At 43.7% G+C, this 12,850-nt stretch overlaps 1 protein-coding gene across 1 annotated transcript in view; it reads left to right on the forward strand.

Annotated features, from left to right (window-relative positions):
- Positions 1-12,134, forward strand: part of slc1a6 (solute carrier family 1 member 6) — a 139,956-nt gene extending 127,822 nt beyond the window's left edge. Inside the window, exons 7-10 of the mRNA XM_038776362.1 lie at positions 1,127-1,360; positions 1,511-1,705; positions 7,615-7,749; positions 10,045-12,134. Of these exons, the coding sequence (XP_038632290.1) occupies positions 1,127-1,360; positions 1,511-1,705; positions 7,615-7,749; positions 10,045-10,243 (763 nt within the window). The 3' untranslated portion in view covers positions 10,244-12,134. The remainder of the gene's footprint in view (positions 1-1,126; positions 1,361-1,510; positions 1,706-7,614; positions 7,750-10,044) is intronic.
- The last annotated feature ends 716 nt before the right edge of the window (positions 12,135-12,850 follow it).

The following is a 12,850-nucleotide window of genomic DNA, read 5'->3' on the forward strand; positions in this document are numbered from 1 at the left end:
GGACATGAACTCTGCCATTAAATTCCGTCCCATGTTGTAGAATTGTCCCTACCCATGTTTTTCGGTCTTACACAGGTAATTTGAAGTGAACTCGCCAGTCTAGAGATTATTGGGACCAGGTGGAATGTTCTTTTTGCATGCCGCCTTATATCTCTGGCTGTGTCAGGCAGTAAACTCAGGAAGGGGGTGCAATCTTATTTTTTTCCTCACCCCATCAGCCTCCCAACAAGGTTAAAATTTCCTTTTGTCATTTTACTGGAAGAAATTAGTTTGCGTCCTCATGATTACAGAGAAAGACGATCCTTTAAGACATAGACCTGATGTAACTTGGCTTCATCACTCCATATCACTTCATCACTTTTAGCTTTCAGTGCTTAAGCCTGTAATATCTCCTGCAGGCTGCAAAGATAAAGTTTGACTGCAGGTGGGTTTTTGGTGGTCTAGCCCGTGGCGGGCGCACACTAATTGTTCAAAAGCCCTCACGGGAGGCCCGGTCCATTTTAAGGGCCAGATCCTGTTAGAATGGGACTGTAAGACTGCAGATAGAAAACAAATGCCCATGACAACCAGTTGGCTGTGGACTGCTGCCATATTGGGCTACCATATTGGGACGGAAGAAAGGATATCTTTGACAGTCCAACCTCGGGAGATAGGGGAATCCAAGTGCGTCAGTGGCTTCCAACTTGTGGACTCCAGAGGTGCACTTCTGATCCTCATGGTGCCAGGACAATAATTAAAACTTACCTCCTTGGGTACCTCGTGCACCGTGCCTCCCAACTAACACAAGGTGGTATGTACACAGCATATATTCCACCCCGTACTGTCTTAAAATGCCAATCTAGGTCCTGTGTATATCCCAGAACTCTGAGTTGCATATTATAAGTGCAGACTTCCTAACTCAAGTCCTTTCTTCCAATGGAAGGCTTTTGCAAAGATGCTGTTAACTGGATCAGGAGCAGGAATGAGCTGGTAAGCTTTCCCCCGTCACTGAGAGTTTCCCCCACCCTGTTCCCACCCAGTGCAAATGTCCCTTGTGTCCCTTTTTTACTGTTTACAATCGTACCCAAACTTGGCTGGGACAAGGTACTGCCAGGCTGAGGAAATGCTGTGTCTTCTTCTATTTCAGGTATGCCCCTATAGGTATCCTCTTCCTGATTGCAGGCAAAATCATGGAAATGCAAGACCTGACCGTGATGGGTGGACAATTGGGAATGTACACTGTGACGGTGATAGTTGGGCTGCTAATCCATGCACTCGTTGTCCTGCCACTTCTTTATTTTATAGTCACCCGCAAGAATCCCTGGGTTTTTATTGGTGGAATACTGCAGGCATTGATCACAGCACTTGGGACTTCATCCAGGTAAGACTGTCCATCCTTGGACTTGGTACAATTGACAATTTTTTGTCTGTCTGCATTTCCCTGATTCCCTCTGCCATAACTTTCCATATGTCTCTCACTTCCTCTTTCACTCGCTATGAACTAATTTGTTTTATCTATTTATTTCTGCAGTTCAGCAACTCTCCCAATCACCTTTAAGTGTCTGGAAGAAAATAATGGTGTAGACAAGCATGTTACCCGCTTTGTCCTTCCGGTTGGAGCTACTATTAACATGGATGGCACAGCACTCTATGAGGCCCTGGCTGCCATCTTTATCGCACAGGTCAACAATTATGATCTAAACTTTGGACAAATCATCACTATCAGGTAGCGTATGCGAGAGGAGTTGAATTGAAATCAAAGTTAGTCTAAATAAAAAGTTTTCAATTTAGTTTTATCTTTGCAATTTGTCGACCTTTACAGCAAACACTTAATTTGTTTTGGTGCACTGATCCAGATACTATGTGATGTCACAATTTTGGGTAAATTATGTAAATATAACATAACAAACATACTGACGGAATTGTGTCAATTTTTAGCAGTGTCATTCCAGGTGGAAAAATTGGAGGGCAGGCTGTCAGTGGCGTTTAGCGGGATTTCCCGACATATTTTTGCCAAAAAATAAAACGGGAGGCCCACAATGTCACGCTCCGCCCCCCCCCCCCCCCCCCCCCCCCCCATACGGAACTCATCCTCCTGCCCCCATGGTTCCTACAGAACCACCAACACAATGCCTGCCCCCATGGAAACAGAACCCCTGTCCTCCCCCAACAACGCCAACTCCCCTCGGAACATCCATGGACACTGCCCCCTAGCACTGCCCAGGCATGACCATCCTTCCTGTGGACTGTACTCCCCTGTGCAACTCCAGTGAGTTCTGGGGGTGGCATGGTGGCGCAGTAGTTAGTACTGCTGCCTCACGGAACCGAGGACCGGGTTCGATCCTGGCCACGGGTCACTGTCTGTGTGAAGTTTGCACATTCTCTCCGTGTCTGCATGGGTCTCACGCCCGCAACCCAAAGATGTGCAGGATAGATGGATTGGTCACTCTAAATTGCCCCTTAATTGGGGAAAAAAGGAACTGGGTACTCTCAATTTAAAAAAAGAAACAGAAGGTATTAAAACTCTAAGTTCTGCTCGACAGCTGCATGTCATTGGGAACCTGTTGTAATTCACGCAATTGGATAATTTAACTTGGAGGTTCTATCAGGCGTAAAGGCCTGATAATTGTATTTTTGAAATTAGTGGATCCATCCAGTTTCACTTGCATTTTCGATTCTACTTTCATTTTTGCTACATCTATGGTCTTTCTTTGATATATTTTTATGTCTTTCTTTGTTGTTTCTTTATTTCTCATGCTTTTGTTGTCCATGTACCTCTCTTGTGCTCTTGATTCCTCCTACCCCACTATTTGCACATCCATTTGTACTTTCTATATGGAACAAACACTCCGACACCATCCATCACCTTTCAACGCACTGTGAATGAAGTAGTGAATAGGATCTGTCACAATGGACAACCCTACTTCTCTTTCAAAGGACCTAGATCAAGAGGTAGAAAGTCACCTGATAGATTTAGCTAATGAACTTTAATTGATGCTCCCTTACTGTCACCTTCTTTGACTGAATATCATTTTAAATGAGAGTTTTTGTACTTCATGGATTTGTAAGGGAATTTAAGGGGGAGGAATGTGGTAGCTTGGCCTCTTTATGGGTGATCCTTTGCAGGCCAAGTGACCAGCCCGGAGCCTATGGGGATGGAAGGTGCAAACGTCAGCCTGTGGGGCATCTGGGCACAGGCCTGGTTGTTGGGTTGTTGTCAGAGTATCCTTGGGAGTCATTGGGACTAGGCCTATGTTGGAGTTAACTGTTCTGTAAATAAAGTTCTTCTTAGTTAAATAAATCACCGTTGTGATTGAACGTGCCTCGTCGCTTTGCCTCGCACTATAACATACCCCATTAGGAGACGGTGAAATCTGTACAACTCCTCTGAATGACTCAGCCGTATCTTAGTCTTGTGGATGGAAACTACAGTTGTGCTATAAGGAACATCAAAGAGGTGAGGCTGCATGAGCTAGAGTATTATTTCTGGGCTCATTCAGCCAAATAGCCTTTTCTCATCAGTCACGTTTCCTCAAGTTCCTGTATGCCTGCCTGAGTGTTAATCAGTAAAGTTATATTGTGCAACATGGACAATATTATGCTGAGCATTATGTGCAGGTAAGCACCTAACGTCAACATTCCCCAGCCCCTCTATGCCACCCCCACCCTCGTTTCATTGTGTGAGGAATCTGTACTCCAGTCCCATTACAGCTAAGAGAATATTCACACTGCTTTGAAGGCTGTGCTTTTCTGCTTATGGATCACGTGTTATTTTTAATATTGGTGATCTATAAGAATAATTTCTCGGTTAACGTGACTTTGGTCAAACTGCCTAATTGTTTCTCTGATTATTTATTATTAAGCATGTAAATACAGCAATTAATTCTGTCAGTATAATTTGGATCAATTGCAACGATTAAAAATGTAGTGAGCACACATCATAGTTTATGCACTATTTACTTATAAACACTGTTATAGAATTTACAGTGCAGAAGGAGGCCATTCAGCCCATCGAGTCTGCACCGGCTCTTGGAAAGAGCACCCTACCCAAGGTCAACACCTCCACCCTATCCCCCACTGAGGGCAATTTTGGACACTAGGGGCAATTTATCATGGCCAATCGACCTAACCTGCACATCTTTGTGACTGTGGGAGGAAACCGGAGCACCCGGAGGAAACCCACACACACACGGGGAGGATATGCAGACTCCGCACAGACAGTGACCCAAGCCGGAATTGAACCTGGGACCCTGGAGCTGTGAAGCAATTGTTCTATCCACAATGCTACCGTGCTGCCCACACGGGCATGGTTATGTGGTATACCAATGTTATTCTGTGCTTTGACTCTCCTGAGGCCAGTGTAATCCTTCTCTCCGAGTGCTTGGTTGATGGTGTACCTCTTCTGTTGGGTTGTCACAGGGAGTAATATAAGGAGTCTCATCTTCTATGTTATTGGGTCTCTAGGTGGGGTGAGCTCCTGGATCCCAATGTCTCCTATTACTTCACAGGAGGTTTCTATTGATGCAGTGGATTAATGGCTTGGATCACTGCTCTTGCCAAAGAACCCTGATGCAACCTTAGTTGCCAAAGTATAGAAGCATTGTTGCACGATGTGCATTTTAGTGTGGGAGGAAGTACTTAAGTAGTGTATTCTATCAGATCACTCATTAATTTTACAATTATAATTGTGATTCAAAAGTATCAAAGGCCCACACTCATTACATGCGAAAAGTCCCCTCTCCTGTGTGTGATCTTCTCTCCATAAGAACTAGGAGCAGGAATAGACAATTCAGCCCCTCGAGCCCACTCTGCCATTCAATAAGATCATGGCTGACCTCATCACATCCTCAACTCTACTTTCCCGCCCATTCTCCATAACCCTTCAACCCAAAAATCTGTCTATCTCCTCCTTAAATTTACTCAATGTCCAGGCATCCACCACATTCTGGAGTAGTGGATTCCACAGATTCACGACACTTTGAATTGCTGTTTTAAACCTGCCACCCGTTGTCCTAAAACTATGATCTCTCGTTCTAGATTTCCCCATAAGAAGAAGCATCCACTCTACGATTATTTTAGCAGTACCTTTTAATATCTTTTTTTTTTAGTTCAATTAGATCTCTTCTCATTCTTCTAAACTCGAGAGAGTAAACTGCGCAATCCCTCTTTATTAGACAAACCCATCATCTCAGGAATAATCTAGTGAACCTCCACTGACCTACCTCTAATGCAACCTCATCCCTACTCAAATAAGGGGACCAAAGTTGTACACAATACTCTTGGTGCGGTCTCACCAATGCCTTGTACAGTTTGCAGCAACATTTCCCTACTTTTATACGCCATTCCTTCAGCTATAAAGGCCAAAATTCCATTTGCCTTCTTATTACATGTTGATCCTGCATACTAGCTTTCTACGATTCATGTTTGAGGACTCCCATATCCCTCTGCACCAAAGCACTCTGAAGGTTATCTCCATTTCGATACGTTGCCGTTCCATTTTTCCAACCAAAATGGATGACCTCACACTTATCCATATTAAACTCCAGCTGTCAAATTTTGGCCCACTCGCCTAACCTATATATATCCATTTGTAAATTTCATATTTTCTCATTGCAACTTATTATCCCACCTGTTTTCATGTCATCCACAAATTACCTTCTATCCCTGCATCCAAGTCATTAATATATATTGTAAATAGTTGGGGCCCGAGGAATGAACCCTGTGGTACCTCACTGGCTACATCTTGTGAACCAGAAGACTACCATTTCCATCCACTCTCTGCCTTCTGTCGGTTAGCCAGTCTTCTATCCAAACCAACATAATACCCTCAATCCCATGTGATCTTACCTAGAGTATTGACCTTTTGTTGAGCACCTTATTAAATGCCTTCTGGAAGCCCAGATAAACTACATTTGTAGGATCCCCATTATTTGCAGATGGTGGGCAGATTTCACCAAGGTCTGAAATTCTAGTCGGCTGGCAGGAGGATGATAGGGAGACACCAGAATTACCAGGATTTCACTCCATGTAAAATCTGGCCTAAATTCCCATTTAGGGGAGAAAGTCTTTTGTCCATCCGGCTTCTTCCAAAGATTTCTTGATCTGAGTGAGTTCACAGGCTAGCCCAGGGAATTCAGCCATTATCGTCTCTCCAGACAACAAGAGTGACAAAGCGAAAGGTGACCAATTCTGAATGCCCCTTTTCTCTATTGGAAAGACGGCATATTTAAACACCCTTAAATCTTCAGCTCTTTAAAGGGTGCTTGTTCATTCCACTGAAGGGAATGGGAAGCTATAGTCCTTTGAGAAAGTAAATAAGTGGAGGCTATTTCCAGTGGAAAAAGGTTGTTAACCAAAGGACAGAGATCTAAGACAAAGAAAACATGGGCAGCATGGTAGCACAGTGGTTAGCACAGTTGCTTCACAGCTCCAGGGTCCCAGGTTCGATTCCCGGCTTGGGTCACGGTGTGGAGTCTGCACAATCTCCCCGTGTCTGCGTGGTTTTCCTCCCACAGTTCGAACATGTGCAGGTTAGGTGGATTGGTCATGATAAATTGCCCTTAATGTCCAAAAAAGGTTAGATGGGGTTACTGGTGGAGGCGTGGGCCTAGTAGGGTGCTAGGGACTTTGGAGGATGTTTCTGCTTATGGGGAGACTAGAACCAGGCGATACAGTTTAAGTATAAGAGGCTTCCCTTTTAACATGGAGATGAGGAGAAATGTTTTCTCTCAAAGGCTTGTTAATCTGTGGAATTCTATTCCTCCAAAAGCAGTGGAGGCTGGGTCATTGAATATATTCCAGGCTAAGTTAGACAGATGTTTGATAGACAGGGGAGTGAAGGGTATTGATGGTCAGTCAGGAAAGTGCAATTGAGACCTCAAGCAGATCAGCGTGATCTTACTGAATGGCGGAGCAGGCTCGAAGGGCCAAGCGGCCTTCTCCCGTTCCTAAGTCATGTGTTCCTATAATATTACAGTAAAGTTCAAAAGAGAATTGGGTAATTACTTGAAGGGAGAAAAATTGCAAGGTTGTAAGAAAAGGGCCAGGAAGTGGGACTGATTAGAAAGCTCTGCCAAGGAGGCACCATGGCCACAGTGAGTTGGGTGGCCTCATTCTTTTCCCATTGAATCAGAGAATGCGGCAGAAGAGTACTGCACATTCTCCCCGTGAGATTTTGCAGCCAGCTTTCAGGGCAGTCATCTCTGCTGCACCTACAAGTCTACAGGCTGCTACCCCGACAGCTTAATTGACCCAGTTCCCAGGACAAAATCTATGTCATAGCCGCAGGTGACCTGAGGTACCTCAGTGCTACTCTTATCACCAGAGCAGGAACCCTGGGACAGTGAATCTAAAACATTGGAGTTGCAAAACGAACCGGTAAGAACAATCTATCAAATTCAGAATTCCTTTCACCCTCCAAGGGTTTGTCAGGTAAGGCTGTCAAGGAATCTTGAGCAAAGGCAGGTAAATTGAGTTGAGGTGCAGATCAACCATGAGTTACAAAATGGCAAAACATGCCTGAGGGGTGAAAGATCGACTACTCTTCGAATAAAAAGTTCAAACAATGTCAATTGCATGAAATCTTTGATCAGCTTGAATATGTTTACAGACTCTGCTTTCTTTGCCACCATATAGTATCACTGCAACAGCAGCCAGCATTGGAGCTGCCGGAATACCACAGGCTGGTCTTGTTACCATGGTGATAGTGTTGACATCCGTTGGACTTCCCACAGAGGACATCACCCTGATCATCGCAGTGGACTGGTTCCTGTACGCAGTCTCAGTATTGTTCTTGCCTGTTAACATTACAGCGTTTGCACTAAATTATTAATTAGAAAGATTCAGCGAAGGACCAGTCAGTATTGGTTAAAGGGCTTGAGGATTACATAATACGAGAGACGGTTTTGTTAACCCAGTTGAACAGAGCTGCTTGGGGCAGAAGTAGCTAATGTGCATTTGATCTAGTATGATAAACTCCCAAGTGCCTAATTCAGGGAATGGAATATTGCAATGATGCCTATTTTTTTAAATATAAATTTAGAATGCCCAATTCAATTTTTCCAATTAAGGGGCGATTTAGCATGGCCAATCCACCTACCCTGCACACCTTTGGGACCTCATTACAGTCTTTGTCCAAACATGGACAAAAGAGCTAAATTCCAGAGGTGAGGCAAGAGTGACTGCCCTTGGAATCAAGGCAGGATTTGACTGAGTGTAGCTTCACGGAGCCCTTGTAAAAAATAAGGGGGGGAGCCCTCTACTGGCTGGAGCTGTACCAAGCACAAGATGGTTAAGGCTATTGAAGGCCAATCATCTCAGTCCCAAAACATTGCTGCAGGGGCTTTGCAGGGCAGCCTAGAATCAACTGTCTTTAGCTGTTCCATCATTTAAAAAAAAATTTAAAGTACCCAATTCATTTTTTACAATTAAGGGGGAAATTTAGCGTGTTCAATCCACCTACCTTGCACATCTTTGGGTTGTGGGGGTGAAACTCACGCAAACACGGGGAGAATGTGCAAACCCCACACGGACAGTGACCCTGAGCCGGGATTAAACCTGGGACCTCGCGCCGTGAGACTGCAGTGCTACCACTGCGCCACCGTGCTGCCCAAGCTGTTCCATCAATGACCTTTCCTCAATCATAAGGTCAGAAATGGGGATGATCACTGTAACTGCTCAGTGTTCAGTACCATTCCAGACTCTTCAGATATGAAGCAGTCCATGTCTTCACGCGATGAGACTTGGGCGACACTCCATCTTAGGCTAATAAATGAAAAGTACCATTCATGTCACACAAGTGCCAGGCAATGACCATCTCTGATAATACAGAGTCTAACCATCTCCCTTTGACATCCAAATACATTACCATCACTGAACCCACCAAGTCGTCTTCAATAGCACCTTTCAACCCCACGACCTGTACTAGCTAGATAAACAAGGGCAGCAGACTGATGAGAAAACTACCACCTGAAAGTTTCCCTCCGAGGCACACGCCACCCTGGCACGGAACAATACTGCCACTTCATCATGGCTAGGTTAAAACCCTAGAACTCCCTACCAAACAGCGCTGTGGAAGTACCTTCACCACACAGATCGCAGCAGTTTACAGAGACATCTCACCACCTCTGCTCAAGGGCCATTTGGGATGGGCAATGCACTTGTCCTGTAAATGATTTTTTAAAAAACGTTATTATGTGGTAGACTTCCTGGCACTGGAGTTTGAACTATGGGACTAATGTGCTGTCACCTCACTGTGCATCCAAAATAAAATAAAGCAGTGGAATTTTTCAGGGCCAATCTAATGAAATTTAGAGAGCAAGCTCCCAGCTGGGATTAGGCCTCCCATTGACAATTGTTCTGAGGCATATGGTACATCCGCTCATCGGGTTGAAGATCCAATCCAAGGGGGCGGCAGTTAGAAGAAAAGATACAATAAATAGTGCAGCACGAGCAAAGAACCGCTGCATTCTGTGATACAGTTGTGGCGTTTCCCATTTGCAAACTGCACCAAAGGAGAGTTTCCCTGTTTGGTGGTGAACGTGTACTCTCCCTGCAGTAGAGCCACTGGGATTGCACAGGAAATGAGGTTGAAAGGATCAAAGGACGGTCCAACGTTCAGAGGACCTCAGAGCAGACCAACATGTTTGGCACCCTGTAAAATGTGCCATGGTAAAGTTACCCAGCATTTCTGTAGTAGATGGATATCCATGCCACACTGTTTCCTTTCAACCCGTTACACTTTGATTGACGCCACATAAAAAGCTAAAAGACTGCAATCCAATCTGCTGTTTTTCTGCTGAAGGTTTTTATCCCCTAGCGCCAGATCTCATAGATGAAATCAAAGGCCCAGAGTATTATCTTCCGTTGACGCCCTCAGTGAAAGAACTTTCTCCTCATGTAAACAGTGCAAGATTACCGGAATTTAATTCACAACCTATTCCTGGGCACAGTGGCCATTCTCCTTGCCAGGTCTCGCATCAAAAAAAAGATACAATTTTATTGTTTAGCAGAGGTTATCAGGTTTTCCCAGAAACCGGGGAAATAAATGCTGCTTCTATTTTTCAGGGATCGTCTCCGAACTACCACTAATGTGCTTGGCGACTCAGTGGGAGCGGGCATTGTGGAGCACCTGTCAAGGCATGAACTGCACAGATCGGATGCAGAAGTTGGAAATTCTGTCATTGAAGAAAATGAGAAGCCTTATCAGCTGATCTGCCAGGAGCATGAAAACCAGAAGCAGCTGGATAGCGAGACCATGATGTGACCCTGACACTAAGACAGGCTCAGCACTGCAGAGATAAAAACATACCACCATGTAAATTGTGTGTTTGTTCATTTCTAATCAAACTAGTCAACAAAAGAATGTCTAAAATAGCCTAATTACATCAGCAAGAAGCTCATAATATAGGGGCAGACCTGTATGCATGTGTATCTCCATGTGTATGCACGTATGAGTGTGTTCATGTACATATGGATGTCCATGTTTGTGTGTACATAATGTATGAATCTTCATGTATGCATGTCTCCATCTATGTTTGTATGCCTTTCTGTGTAGGTCCACATTATTGTGATTGTGGACACATATCCATACACATATAGACATACACACATATAGTCTCCCTCACACATATATAAACACACATACACATAGATACAAACACAAAAATAGATAAATATGTACACATATTGACACAAAAGCAGACATCAGTTTGAGTGTGTGTGACTATTTATGCATATTCATGTGTACAGGTCTCTACATGTATGTGCCTTTGTACATGCATGTAGGTGGAGTTGTCTTTAATTAGAATTTTAAACCAGGTAGATGTCTCAGTAGCACTTTGCTAGTTGGGACAAGATCCTATTGTGTACTGGGTGTAATGAAACTGTAAATATGTTTCTGATTTTGCTATACTCGATACACCGAGGTAATCTTCCCCTATTGTCAGAAAAGGATTAATTTTCATTAGAAATACTTGATGAAGAAAAAATTCAAAGGGACAGAGAAAGGGCCAGGAACTGGGATGGTAGTAGACAGCACTGATATGGAGCAACAAAAACAAACGTGCTGAAATAGTCTGAGATTGTCACAATGATATTCTGCCGTGTTCCTGTGTTAAACTGGTTACATTTTGCAAAGTTTTAATGTCTTGGCAGACATCTAACAAGGAACTGATTTTCTTCATCTGTTGTAAGTCGTGCCTAAAAGGTTAAGATATGGTGCTGCATCCATTTGAGCGTTGAGAGAGATTTTGACTTTGTGTTATAGAGTAAAGTGGATGATGGGTAAAGTGGGTGATGGCATATCAACAACCTGTCTTACATCTCATTCAATTTTTATTTCCATTGGGACCCAGAGGGTAACCCTGAATATCCAATAATCATAGCCATTAATTTCTGCCTTTCTAGACGTAGTGTAAGGAGGAAAGGGACAAGTGAGGCCTCAGACCAGCGCGCTCTCATATTGACATGAAGCTCCTGCATTTTCTTACGGCGGTGGGGGGAGATTCCACCATAACTAGGCCAGATGTGTGGCAAGGTAGATGTGACTCTGAGGTCCAGATACGAGTCTCTGTATTTCATTTTCTCCTATACATCCTGTCCCGTTCCCAAGACATGTCAGCAGCTCCAACTGGAAAGCAGGAAGTCTGCAATATTTCCCCTTTCACAATATTACTCTGCCCCAATTATTGTTATTTGCAATCATGAGACTGGAAAAGCAAAATAAACTAAACAAGATATTATTAACTAGTTATTGTAGCAAACAATAATCAGACAAGGTGATACAGACACATAATCCTAGGGAAAGCCCTGATAATGTTAAAGTAGATCCTTTGAGTAGCTGCAGCGACATGGCATCAATTAGACATTGAATTGTGCGCACATTTATAGCATCAGTATGCAGAAGGGGTAGAAAACTTTCAGGCATTCTAAAAGTGACATTTCCGAATCTTCAGATGTTCTCATTGTCAGATGATGTAAAATGTACAATATCTGTGATGTATTTCTAATCTCTAAATATGTGGCATAAGATCAGAAACGTGTACTCAATCCAAACAAGACATTGTACTTCCTTATCACTGACTGAGTAAAGTCTCCTCCATTTCACTGATTTTGGGTTTGCATCTTGCTACAATTAAATATGTAGTTTCTATATACATTCCGTATTATCTAGCATTTTCAGATTGATCTTCTATAAGATTGTTCATAGCACTCAACTCGTTTCTAATGACATTGAGGCAAATTTCAAAAGCGCTGACATATGGGAAGACCCTAGCACAGGAATGAGCTACCATGACTCACCTTGTTTGTTTCTGTTACACTTGCACACCGAGTTACTGTGAAACTTTTTGTTTCTTTTTTTAAAAAAATTAAGTGCCCAATTCTTTTTTTTTCCAATTAAGGCGGAACGGTAGCACAGTGGTTAGCACTGTTCCTTCACAGCTCCAGGATCCAAGGTTTGGTTCCTGGATTGGATCACTGTCTGTGCGGAGTCTGCACATTCTCCCCGTGTCCGAGTGGGTTTCCTCCGGGCGCTCTGGTTTCCTCCCACAGTCCAAAGACGTGCAGGTTAGTTGGAATGGCCATGCTAAAATTCCCTTTGTGTCCCAAAAGGTTGGGTGGGGTTAAGGGGATAGGGTGGAGCTGTGGGCTTAAGTAGAGTGCTCTTTCCAAGGGCCGGTGCAGACTCGATGGGCCGAACGGCCTCCTTCTGCAAAGTAAGTTCTATGGTTCTAGGGGGGCAATTTTCACAGTAACTTCATTCCAATGTTAATGTAAGTCTACTTGTGACAATAAAAGATTATCATTATCAATTTAGCATGGCCAATCCACCTACCCTGTATGCCTTGGGTTGTGGGGGTGAGACCCACGC

This window comes from Scyliorhinus canicula, chromosome 18 (genome assembly GCF_902713615.1).
Source record: "Scyliorhinus canicula chromosome 18, sScyCan1.1, whole genome shotgun sequence".
In the NCBI taxonomy this organism is placed as follows: domain Eukaryota; kingdom Metazoa; phylum Chordata; class Chondrichthyes; order Carcharhiniformes; family Scyliorhinidae; genus Scyliorhinus; species Scyliorhinus canicula.